Here is a 13941-nt window from a genome sequence, read left to right on the forward strand (position 1 = left end):
CAGAAAACTTCTGTACCCTCACAGTAAAAAAAATGAAATGCAGTTACTCTGTTATGAGCTACTGAAACTCACAGGCTCCTTATAAGAAATTTGATTAAAAAATATCCTTGTATCCTCACAGTAAAAAATCAAATGAAATGCAATTACTCTGTAATGATTTACAGGAAACCACAGGTCCCTTATACTAAAATTGCTCAAAAAATATCACTGAAAAAACTCTGAAATTTTGTTGGTGGAGTGTGGGTTCAACCTGGATAGTCAAGTGATGATGTGATGTGAGATTGTTAGAAAGTCTCAGACTGGGGAGGTTAGTAGTGTGGTATTGTGGATACACTGTGTGTGTGTGTGTGTGTGTGTGTGTGTGTGTGTGTGTGTGAGAGAGAGAGAGAGAGAGAGAGAGAGAGAGATCAGTTAGATGTAAGTTTGTGGCCACCGTGTGCCCCCACCACGGGTGAGCTGTGAGCCGCAGGGCACGTGCTGCAGAGACGTCGGAGCAGCGCATGGAGCACCTGCAGGACGAGCTGATCCAGGTGCAGCTGCGCTACCAGAAGGAGCTGGAGCGGCTGGAGCGCGAGAACAAGGACCTGCGCCGCCAGATGCTGCTGCGCGCCAGCGCGGGGCAGCTGCCCGCCAAGAAGATAAAGGTACCGGGGCCAGCAATACGGGGGGTTTACTAATGGCCGCTTGGCGGCACTGTCTAGACTTGTCGATGTTATTGTTTTTAAATTTGTCATTAATTTTTGTTATAACACTGGCAGCCCAGAAATTGGTTGAGTGTTTAATGAAACAGTGCAGCAAAGCAATGAAAAGAAGCAGAAAGTGTGATATGTTCGAGATAAATTTTGATTTGAGAAATAAGTTTGACTGTTTATGCATGTGTTTGCCAACCAGTAGCCAGCTGTTTCTTGGACTACTGTGTATAACATTGGTATACACTGAAGAGCCAAAGAAACTGGTACACCTTCCTAATATCGTGTAGGGCCCCCGCGAGCACGCAGAAGTGCCGCAGTATGACGTGGCGTCGACTCGACTAATGTCTGAAGTAGTGCTGGAGGGAACTGACATCATGAATCCTACAGGGCTGTCCGTAGATCTGTAAGAGTACGAGTGGGTGGAGATCTCTTCTGTATAGCACATCGCAAGGCATCCCAGATATGATCAGTAATGTTCATGTCCGGGGAGTTTGGTGGCCAGCGGAAGTGTTTAAATTCAGAACTGTGTTCCTGGAGCCACTCTGTAGCAATTCTGGACGTGTGGGATCTCGCAATGTCCTGCTGGAATTGCTGGAGTCTGTCAGGATGCACAATGCACATGAATGAATGCAGGTGATCAGATAGGGGTTTACATAAGTGTCACCCGTAAGAGTGGTATCTGGACATTTCAGGGGACCTATATCACTCCAACGGTAAATGCCCCACACCATTACAGAGCCTCGACCAACTTGAATGCAGCTGCAACTGACATGCAGGGTCCATGGATTCATGAGGTTTTTTCCAGACCTGTACATGTCCTTCAACTTGATACAATTTGAAACTAGACTCGTCCGATCAGGCAACGTGTTTCCAGTCATCGACAGTCCAATGTCAATGTGTCATCAGGGCTACACCAGTGGGCCTTCGATTCCAAAAGCCCGTATTGATGATGTTTCATTGAATGGTTCACACACTGACACTTGTTGATGGCCCAGCATTGAAATCTGCAGAAATTTGCAGAAGGTTTGCACTTCTGTCACATTGAATGATTCTCTTCAGTCACTGTTCATCCCATTCTTACAGGATCTTTTTCTGGCTGCAGCAATGTAAGAGATTTGATGTTTTACCGGATTCCTGATATTCACAGTACACTCGTGAAATGGTCATACAGGAAAATCTCCACTTCATCGCTACCTCGGAAATGCTGTTTGACATTGCTCGTGCGCCAAGTATAACACTACATTTGAGCTCACTTGGGTCTTGATAACCTGTCATTGTAGCCGCAGTAACCAATCTAACAACTGCAGCAGACTCTTGTTGTCGTAAATAGGCATTGCCGACCACAGTGCCGTATTCTGCCTGTTCACGTCTTTCTGTATTTGAATCCGCATTCCTATATCAGTTTCTTTGGTGCTTCAGTGTATCTGGCAGCTGGAGCAGATTTTGAAGATGTGAAGTTCATATATCCTGCATTGCACCTCGTGTGTGGTCCACTAGTGTAATAATACTTTTCAACATAATATGCACAGCCTGACAGCAGCTTTAAAAATGTTAAATTTGATGATAATTATGTCGGCATGCTTGTTTGACAAACCCATGTATGGTAAACAGTGAGGAAAACAGAAACGTTTGTGCCTTTACTGTGATGTAGAAATAGCAGCAGGCATGGCTGAGACGGCATTACATTTTATTTCACATGAATCTGCAGCTGTGAAAAAGGTCTGTTTCTGATGTATTCCACACAATTTTACCATTCTCAGTTAGAGGGTTGTGTAAATTGGTGTAATAAAGTGTTTCAAAAATTCTAACAAGAAAATTTAAGACCTGGGTATGATGTCACAACAGGAGACAAAGCTTGGATGTATTTGTCTGAGCAAGAAACAAAGCAAACACAAGCTGTTTGGATCAACTGAAACTAAAAAATACAGTACAATAACAAAGCTCTCCCAATATTATCGCATGTTGTTTTGGTTACATTGGACATGACGTGACCGTTGCTGTAGGGGATCGAAGAACAGGTAACGCTGAATGGTATATTACAATTTGTTTGCCACAAGCTATCAATAAAATTGACATTGTCAGCTATCACATGACACATTGAAGTATCGAGAATTTGGTGGAGCGAAAATCAAATTAATGTAAACAATGGGAAATCCAGTATGGAATAACATCACTATGGAGAGGATAGATTACTACTATCCTTTCTCACCACGTAGAGGAGGCATTGAGTCACAGATAGGCACAGTGAAAGAGAATGCTAAAAATCGTCAGCTATTGGACTAAATCCTTCATTGGACATAGAAAACTAATGCACAGGCACACAAGTGCAACCTAGAGACTACAGTGAATGTGTGTGTGTGTGTGTGTGTGTGTGTGTGTGTGTGTGTGTGTGTGTGTGTGTGTCGGGGGGGGGGGGGGAGGGAGGGGGGGGGGTTGTGCTTGTGTGAATGAGATGAGTTTTTTTTTGCTTCTGACGGAGGACTTTCACTGGAAAAACAGTTTCTTAGGTTGTTTTTGTAAAAACTTGAAAGGGTCCCCTCATACACTGTATATAACTTGTCAATGTTGTTTGTCGTGGGAACATAACTTGCACAACCCCATTTTGTAAATATCAAAAATTTTTATAGATTTGAACCTGGCATTCCTTTTGATATATCTATCCACTCAATATTATTGGATAATTCTAAAGACCTATCTGCCTTTTGCTGCTTTCTTAATATATATTGCATGTGGTATGTCCTGAAATTTAAATAATTTCACATATTTTTGTTATAATTTGTATATTTTCATACAAGTACTGCTACAGATATGTTTGGTAACACAAATACGTTGAGACTGGATAATAATCATCTATTTTTTCATGTAATTCGTGCAGTTGATAAATGGGTGTTGAAATTTCAACACAGAATTTATCAACCATTAGGAACACATCAGAAATTTGTGGCAGTTGAGTTCAAGTTTGCATTCTGTGTGATATTGCTTGCACACCAGATCTACTACCTTTAAAGTGGAAGTAAGGAGCAGATCTAAATGTGGTTAGCTGAATATAAAAACTGATAATTACTAAAAAAAAATTTTAATGCCATTGTGGTAGTTAGTACATTCTCTATACTGTAAATATTTGGTGAACATGGATTCCATAGACATGATGTCTTTTTTCTTTAAAAAAAGTGTGAGAGAGACTCAGAGAAATAACCTTCCCTTTTGCTGCTGCCAGCTGCTCCAGGCAAAAAGATTGTACTTAACGTTTCACACTCATCTGTTGTACCACTTCGGCAAGTTTACTCTTCTTTGAAAGAAAAATTGTATCTATAATTCACAGTACGTGCTATTTTGCAGAGCTTTCACCTCTTCTCATCGATCCTACTGGAAGCTACGAGGGCCGTTCAGAAAGTAACCTCCGGTTGATTTAAAAAAACACACCAAGTTAAATAAAAATATTTTAATATATACATCTTACAACTACATCTTTGCACTATTTTTCTACATAGTCTCCATAGCGATTGAGGCACTTATCGTATCTCTTCACAAGCTTTGAAATTCCTTCTGCATAAAAATCACCCGCTTGTGCCTGGAGCCAGCCTGTGACCGCACCTTTGAGCTCTTCGTCATCATCAGACCGCTGTGACCCGAGCCATTTCTTCAAATGCATGAAGAGGTGATAATCACTTGGCGCCAGGTCAGGGCTGTAAGGTGGATGGTTGATAACGTCCCACTTGAAGGACTCAAGAAGGGCCGCTGTTCTGCGAGCAGAGTGAGGACGGGCGTTATCGTGCAAAAAAACGATACCGGAAGTCAGCATACCACGGTGTTTGTTCTGTATAGCCCGTCGTAACTTTTTTATTGTTTCACAGTACACGTCTCGATTAATGGTCGTACCACGTTCCATGAATTCAACCAACAACATCCCTTTGGCATCCCAAAACACCGTTGCCATCAGTTTTCTGGCAGAAAAATCTTGCGAGGCTTTTCTTGGTTTGGTAGGCGAATTTGAATGTGCCCACATCTTTGATTGTTCTTTTGTCTCAGGGTTCACGTACTTAATCCAGGTTTCGTCACCGGTCACGATTCTGTTTAACAATGGTTCTTCTTCGTCCTCATAACGTGACAGAAAGTCTAATGCAGAGGCCATTCTTTGAGTTTTGTGGTGGTCGGTAAGAATTTTGGGCACCCATCGTGCACAGAACTTACGGTAACCCAATCTTGCTGTCACTATCTCGTACAAGAGAGTCTTAGAAATCTGTGGAAAACCAGTAGACAACTCCGACATTGAGAAACGTCGATTTTCACGAACTTTTGCATCAACTGTCTGAACGAGTTCGTCAGTCACCAATGATGGTCTACCACTCCTCTCTTCATCACGAACGTTTTCTCGTCCACTTTTAAATAAACGTACCCATTCACGGACAACTCCTTCACTCATAACTCTTGGTCCGTACACGGCACAAAGCTCACGATGAATAGCTGCTGCAGAATATCCTTTGGCTGTAAAAAACCTTATGACAGCACGCACTTCACATTTGGCGGGGTTTTCTATTGCAGCACACATTTCAAACTGCCGCAAAAACTAAACTAGCGCAGGTACGACGTTCACTCGACCACGGCTTGATGCCGACTGACCTGTTGAGTGCGTGAACGCACAGATGGCGTCGCTACTCCCCCCACAACCCGCACTGTGACCGATCGGAGGTTACTTTCTGAACCGCCTCCTATTTTGTGGGATGACTTTCATCGAATGCTTAACCACTAAATGCCGACAGGTACTTGTGTCAAACTCGGTAAAACCTTGTTCCATTAATTAAGTAAAAGCAGGCAGATTTGTAAAAAAACAGTTATCAGTTTGGCAATTTAATGTAGGAGGAAACAAAATGAAACTCCACAAGCTGAGATAGTATGTGACGTCGTTTCAGTGATTGCAACATCGAGTAAAATTTACAAAGAATTTGGCAGTAATAGCCTGCATATCAGTACGACGTTGCACCTACTCTTACCGTAATGTGTGCACCGATTCGACGAGGAGCGGTGCACCGAGCCGTCGTATCCTCTCCCGATCCGAGCTAGCCCACAACTGTTGTAACTGGTCCTCGATGTCACGGATACCGCCACTGAGATGGAGTTCTGTCAGGGACAGATTTGGTGGTCTTGCTGGCCACAGTAGGACCTCAATATCACATAGACAGTTGATAGAGGCATGGGCCATGTCTGGATGAGCATTGTCCTGGTGAAAAATCGCACCACGGTACCGTCACACGAGAGGTAACTGGTGAGGCATAGAATGTTCCCGACGTACTGTTGTGCTGTCAGTTCGATTAATCGCTGGCAGCTGTGACCCAAAGTCATATGCGACAGCTCCCAACACCGGGATAGGACAGCTGTATGTTTCCAAAACATTGGAAGAATGGAACGAGTCCGCAAGTCACCACCGTGCTCACTGACGATTGTTGTCCGGAGCAGAGCAGAGTCGCGATTCGTTGTCGAACACAGTGTGACGCATTTGTCGTCAGTGCAGGTTTCTCGATCGCAGCACAACTGCAAATGCAGCCATTTCATCTAGATCGACATCTACATCTACATTTTGCAAGCCACTGTAAGGTGCACGGCAGAGGGTACATACCATTGTACATTCGTGTTGCGGTAAAGGAAGCCTATGTGTGGGACAGTAATTTCCTAGTCTGATGGCTGCTGGTATGTGACCAGTGGTGTGTGGTGATACAGAATGTTGCAGGGAGTCCATTACTAGTTCTTTAGTGACAGGTACAGATGTGAGGGAGTTGCAAAGTGCTCGGTGCTGAAGGTGATCCTTTCTCATTGAGACCAGATACTCGTGCTCTCACATTCCTGTGCGGTCCTACAGTGGGTCACTGTTATACTTTAGTGCCACAAAAATCTGGATATTGCGTGATTTGACTGACCGGCTAAATGGAAACACACTTTTTTCAAGTGCCGATAACACTGTGTTATGCGAGTACACGGCATCTCCCTGTCCTCCAGAGTGGTGATTCGATGTCTGATGCTCCCTGTACCCTTTGTATACTCTGCTAGGCCTGGTAACATTATTAAACACAAACAAATCTGATGCACTATGGTGGCTGTTCAACCTGTCTCCGATAATTGTAACTCTAATCGTGTACGTACGTGCCAGTTCTATATACGTGTACAAAGTTGCATTGACATATGCCCGTGTCTTGTGGGTGCTTCACTTTTTTTTTTTTTTTTTTTTTTTTTTTTTTTTTTTTTTTTTTTTTTTGTCATGTGGTGTATGTGTAGGTTTATGTGGAGCTGTTTGCTTCCCTAAAATTGAGAAGCAAGCACCGTAATGCAGTGTGCTGCTATGTATAGTGGAAAGCTAATCTGAGGAAACTGTGCACTGATATTGGCATATTATGGCCAATTAACTTGTGCACTTTATGAGTCAGCTGCAGACAGGTGTTTCAATACAAATTGTGTAGGGATGCATTGATTTGTAATTTCTCAAAATAAAGTTTTTTCACCGAATAAAACAGTTGTAAATCAATTTAAATCATAAGCCTTAGAAATTTAGAAAAGCTAGATTCTTTTGACAGCACTGAATAAGAAGTTATGAAGAAGCAGCAGACTAAAAGAAGAGAATTAGTTATCTGTTGATACTGAAATCTCTAACACAAAGACAATATACCATCACAGCAGAACGAGAAAGAAGCCACAGAAATTAAATAACTACCATTCTTCTTAACATTGTTCCACTGGGATGATCTCAATGGATTGGGTTTCTAAATGACTTACTACAGTAGTTACACACATTGGACTCTATTTAATTATCAGTTGCCTCCATTTGTGATCAGCAGCCATTTCTTATATTGGTGGTAATGTCCTTAATCTAGTTCTACAGGTCCAAACAAGTATTTTGAGCATAAAGCATCTGGGAGTAGAGTTTTCGTGTATCTCCTTAGCTTTTGTACCTGCTACTACTTCTTTATTACTTTCGAATATTCTCAGTACTTTTGTAGTGACGTTAGGTTGTGAAATGACAAATGAAATTAAACTCAATTCTATACATGAATTTTTGCTTGTAGATTTGATTACAGTTCATGGCAAAAATCTGCAGTTAACATTTGTACAATCCGCAAATTTCTGAGTTCAGCTTGATTCGAGCCCATTTCCGTGCTTAGTACAGTTGTCCCTTTGCTCCTAAACATGTTAATTTTTACTGTAGATGGGTCATTGTTATGTTGAGGTTGTTAAGACTGTTTGTCAGTACACAAAAATATGTCACGGTTGCATTTCTTGGCAGCACCTGTTTGCCTTACAAGCCGTGCGACTGTGTGTGCTCAGTTGTGTCTCACGTGATGTTTCCCTCTGATTGCAGGCAACCCCGAGCCTCTGCCAATACGCGTGGGTACGTCTCTCGCAGTCGACTTCCTCTTTTTGGCAAGAGAGAGAGGCTGGCGAAGACTGTTGTGTTGCGCTGCTTTCCTATTGCTACCTTTCCCTGTGTACTAAAGGCACGTGCTGTTTTCCTTTACTCTATCCAGTATACCTATGCCGCTTCCCGCTCCTCACCTTTCGCTTTAACGTCGCTATTTCGGTCCTCGTAATCTGTTTGTGCACCCGAAAAAGTGGAAGTGCTTTTCCTTCGTGTTAGGTGTATTTTTACTAGTAATACACCATCTCCAGTCACAATATTTTATCCTCTGTCGAGTTGCAGCTTGGAAATGCTGAAGACTTAAACAGAAAAATAAAATATTGTTACTGAAAATGGATGTTTACTACTGAAAATATCTCTGACCTAGAAGCTACAGTCAGGGGCAGCAATGATGAGCTGTCCATTAATAACTGCTTTACCTTTGTTGTCATGTGTAACACTAACTCTCCTTTAGTAGATAAATATTGAAAGGAGCGAAAGTAGTAACTGCTGCAAAGTCGAGGTGTTCAGTGGTCGATAGGCACGTAAGCGAGATTCAGATGTTGCTAAGCTTTTGCGTTATGCCCTTCATCATGACTAACAGAATACATGTACAGATGCACTGCTACATTCTAACACTGAACAAGGGAGATTGTATTTCAAAATTTAGATTTTACTCCTTTTAGTTAGCGGAAATCACAAATTAATCTGCCCTTTTTTTTTTTACATAGTTGACCGTTATCATGAATGCAGCAACTGTGTACCACTTTTTCTTATCATGTAATATTTGGTGAAAGACAATAATACAGAACAATTTCTACTTTTCTTCAGTAACTGTGTACTGGCACTTTTTTTCCACGTATTCTTCACAACCGTTACACTAGTGTTTATATAATCATTACTTCAGTCTTCATATTGGAGTCAAGAACACTACCAAGTTTAGAATTCAGGCCCAGAATATACAGTTCTGAATGACTTATCAACTCATTTGTTTTACATGAATTATAGTCATTGTTATGTTTGTCTTCTTTTATTCTCGGGAAGATACTCTGCTCCAGAATATACTGAAGTGACAAAAGTCACGGCATAGTGATATGCATATATACAGGTGGTGGTAGTTTTGTGTACACGAGGAATAAAAGAGCAGTGAATTGCTGGAGCTGTCATTTGTACTCAGGTGACTTTTGTGAAAAGGTTTCAAACATGATTATGGCCACACAACATGAATTAAGACTTTGATCACAGAATGGTAGTTGGAGCTACACACGTGGGACATTCCATTTCTGAAATTATTAAAGAATTCAATATTGCAAGATCGATCCGCAGTGTCTAGACTGCACCGAGATTACCAAACTCCGGGCATCACCTCTCACCACCCGCAATGCAGTGGTCGACGGCCTTCACTAACTGACTGAGGGCAGCAGTGTTTGTGTAGAGTTGTCAGTGCTAATAGACAAGTGACGCTGTGTGAAATGACTGCAGAAATCAATGTGGGACATAAAACGAAGGTACCCATTCCGACAGTGCAGTGAAATGTGGTGTAAATGGGCTATGACAGTAGACATCTAACATGAGTACCTTTGCTAATAGCACGACATCACCTGCAATACCTATCCGGGGCTCAAGATGGTGTCTGTTGGACCCTAGATGACTGGAAAATGGTGGCCCGGCCAGACGAGTCTAGGTTTCGGCCGGTAAGAGCTGACAGTAGGGTTCGAGTGTGGCGCAGACCCCAGGAACCTGTGGACTCGAGTTGTCAACAAGGCACTGCACAATCTGGTTGTGACTCCATAATGATATGGGATGTGTTTACATGAAATGAAATGGCCCGGGTCCTGTGGATGTTCAGTCACGTGGAGATCATTTGCAGCCATTCGTGGATGTCGTGTTTACAAACAGTGTAATTTTTATGAATGGCAGTGTACCATATCTCCTGGGCACAGTTGTTCACAATTTGTTTAAAGAACATTCTGGACAATTTGAGTGAATGGTTCAGCCACGCAGATCACTCGACACGAATCCCGTCGAATATTTACGGATCATAATTGAGAGGTCAATTTGTGCGCAAAGTCCTGTGCCGAGACACTTTCGCAATTACGGAGGGCTGTAGAGAGACTGCGAGACTGCCAATCATAGATAAAATGCTGTGTCTGAGATTGAAACAAAGCAAGTACGTATTATGTGGTTGATTATTATGGACAACATCCTTTGGAATCCCAGGCCGTGAAGACTCGTAACAATAATTTGTCGGAGAGCACAAACGTGAAAGGAGAGATTAAAACTGTGTTCCAGACTGAGACTCGAACTCGGGACCTTTGCCTCGAACTCGGAACCTTTGCCTTTCGTGGGCAAGTGTTCTACTGCAAAGGCAAATGTCCCGAGTTCGGTCCGACACACAGTTTTAATGTGCCAGGAAATTTCATATGAGCACACACTCTCCTGCAGAGTGAAAATCACATTCAGTGAAATGAGGGATTTTCATAATTTGTCAAGCTGGATACCTGTGTCTCAGTTGAGCAGGTAGCCAGCTAATTGTATTTCTGTGGGCTCCTTGACCACTGAATCGCAGTTGGATGAGGCTGTGACCGGCATCTCGACCTAACTGATACGTGAATGACCAGTGGAAATATGATATTCGGCCACTGCTGATCTGTTGGGCTGTAGAAGGCAGGTATATCGTGTGTTCGGTGCAGTGTTCTTGTAGAATGTGTATTGTATGTATTACGTATCCTTTACTACATCTGACACTTTGCTTACAGACACTGTTATTTCTGATGCATACACATTTACCCCACTGCATTGTGCCAAGTGATTTAAATTCAGCCAGCGATTAACCTTGATGACGGCTGTATGCTAATCAGTCAAAATATCAGGACAAGAAAAGTATTAGCATTGGGCAGGTGTATGCCCAAAAGTCTTCATTAGTTTCTCCATGTGATCTACAACTGTTTGTGTAATTAATGAAAAGGCCACTTCAGTGCTCTGTTAAACTTTATTGTAATTCTCTAACAGTTTTGGCTTTTTTATTAAACCATACATGTATGAAACTGTACATTTGATAGCTGTATAAATGTATATGATTAGAGTTGGAGAAAACGAGACTTACTTATGTTTACATACAGATACCATAATACTTTGTCCAAAATATGAGTCTGGTAAATTTAAAGTCTTGCTCGTCTAATGGTATTGTGAGAATGTGGTCATCTCAAGACTATAATTCATTACATTATAATTATCCTTTGGGTTATGAAGATTTATGTTTTGATGTATTTGAATTTCCACATTGTATAAGTAAAAGGCTAAAAATGGTTTTTTAATAAAAGTGCAACATTGTTTCAGTGGACAGGGCATCCAAATTAAGTGCAAAATTACGCTCTTAGTGTACAAAAGATGAAGTACGGGAAACTGTAGTGGTTGTTGGTATAGCTTGAATGTTAGCATAGCTTGGACATGTTGTGGTCTCTTACAGAGTGTATTTTCAATCATCTGGATCCAGTTACAAATTTATAGAGTAATTTTAAAGAAGTTATCAATAACTGGATGGCAGATGTATAAGAAAATGGTACTTTTAAGTGTACATTGCTCATTGACCTTGTGTACTTCTGGATGTTTTTGGTGGGAGTAAATTCCTGTTTCTTCAAAAATTTCTATAAAGTATCCTTTATTCGTTGTATGAAGGATTACTAGTTTTTTCTGATATCCTGCATTGTGCGCTTCTCTCGTATGAAGCGAGTAGCGGAGGAGGATTTATTTCTTGTGTTTTTCTTTTTTGTTATGTGTGTTCTTTGTAACACTCTTTAAAGTTCCTTCCTGTTTATCCAACATTCAGAGCAGTAAATTTTATAGATGCTACTGTTTTGGTGTAAGTTTTGTATTATGTCAGTATTATGAAAAAGATAGTAACTCACTGTGTAATGAAGAAGCTGTGTTGCAGCAAGAACAGCAAAAAAACTGCCAAACAAGTTAGAACTCACACACACACACACACACACACACACACACACACACACACACACACACACACAGTCCCTCTGGCTACTGAAGCCAGGCTCTTGTATTATATCAAGGTCTCAAGGTCACATATGAAAAGATGTAATAGGGAACATTGAGATTTATATGTGATGAATTAAATTGTGTTCTTTAAAAAGGACATGACTTAAGGATTTGTAGGAGATTGGACCATAGAATGGAAATGAAATAAAGTGTTAAGTACACCAGGAGTATAATTCTACACCTGACTTCGATGCTCCCAACCAATGCAACCGTGTTGCACTTTTTAGTAAAAACCATTTTAGCCTGTTACTCGTACAACATGCAAATTCAAAAATGTCAAAATATAAATTATTGTAAACCAAAAGACTATTTATAATGTAATGAATTACACAGTCCTGAGATGACTGTATTCTCATGATACCTTTAGAAAAGCAAGGTTTGAAACCTACCAGGCTTGCACTTAAGTCTTTTGTACATTACATGTCTACTGTAAGTTTCATAGTCTTATCTGTATGTAAAAATGTAAGCCTTGTTTTTTTCATCTTCAGTTGTATATATGTATACATCTGTCAGGTGTATGACAGTTTCAGATCCGCTTGAGAATGGCATAACAGAGAAAGGTGAAATTCCACAGAGCAACTGGAGCAGGTTTTTCATTAATTCCCAGTGTTTCTTATGTGCCTATAGACTACCCAAAGTCCAGTTCTGTGATGAGTTGTTGTTAACTTTACTGTGTCCCAGTATTTGTACTTCTCTTCATGCAGATGCACTAATATTGTTGTGTGTGGAATTAAATAACTTGTCTCGTCTCATCTCCGCTACGAGCAGTGTGTAGAAATACATGACCAACTCCTTTCTGTCTTCTTACATCACCTTCAAGCTGCCTCCTCTTCTCCCTTATTATTTTAGGACAGTATGTAGACAGCTACTCCATTCATATTTCATGGACAAGTTTTGTCACTCACCCATCACATCTTGGTCTCAGTCCCATCATATTGTAGCTGAGATGCTGTTAATCACAACTGTTTTCTCTGTAGGCCTGTACAAATTATCTCTAGTATACTTACAAGAGTTTCTGCATCTCACTTGAAAATGAAATTGTGTTCCTCTGGACATGGAATTAGTTGCCTCCTGAAAGAGCTTTACTAATGTATCAGTCATTCATGTGACTTGGGCATTCTTAATATTTCTTAAATAGTTAAACTTGTAGAAAACTGTTTCACATCTGATAGTGCACAAAGGGATATGTGCACAAAGAGATGACTTATTTTGCAGTGCATAAAACACTCATAACCTTCTCACGTTCAAATATTTTCAGGCATCTTGTGAGTCTACCGCAGCATGACTGGTGTGTTATTCCTGTACCGAGGCTCACCTGTCATTTTTGTTTACAAGTTGGTATTAAGACTACTGGTCTTTTGACAGTACTGAATGCTGAAGTTGAAGTTAGGAGGGACCACTTATCTTACAAAACATTTGAATACAGTAATGGAATCAAAGAACTAGCAAGGATGATAGTTTATTAACAACCAAAGGCAAATTTGTTACGGATGTTCTCGACAAAGGTCTTACGGTAAAACATCCATACTGGGTATAACTGAAAAAATGAGAGAAGTGTCATCCAAACACACTACACATCAACACTTATCTACTAGTGACAATATGTACGTAGACTATCTGATCAAAAGTATGCGGACACCTCACTGTAATGTAGAAGTGACCACTAGATGTCACGAGAGGCAGGCCCTTCGGCATAAAAGGATGCAGGGAATATTGCGTTGTCAATAGGGGAAACAGTAATGGTCGAATCGGCCGCCGAGCAAAGCTCGACAAGTTTTAACTCCTCGGTGCTAAATGTCACGAATTCGCATCATA

General features: G+C 41.0%; 1 protein-coding gene across 3 annotated transcripts in view; it reads left to right on the top strand.

Annotated features, from left to right (window-relative positions):
- LOC126108596 (dynamin-like 120 kDa protein, mitochondrial) overlaps window positions 1–13941 on the top strand; it is a 203482-nt gene that overhangs the window by 79370 nt on the left and 110171 nt on the right. For all 3 annotated transcript variants that reach the window (XM_049913895.1, XM_049913896.1, XM_049913897.1), the window contains one exon: window positions 484–644. In XM_049913895.1, the coding sequence (XP_049769852.1) occupies window positions 484–644 (161 nt within the window). The remainder of the gene's footprint in view (window positions 1–483; window positions 645–13941) is intronic.

This window comes from Schistocerca cancellata, chromosome 11 (genome assembly GCF_023864275.1).
Source record: "Schistocerca cancellata isolate TAMUIC-IGC-003103 chromosome 11, iqSchCanc2.1, whole genome shotgun sequence".
Classification (NCBI taxonomy): Eukaryota; Metazoa; Arthropoda; class Insecta; order Orthoptera; family Acrididae; genus Schistocerca; species Schistocerca cancellata.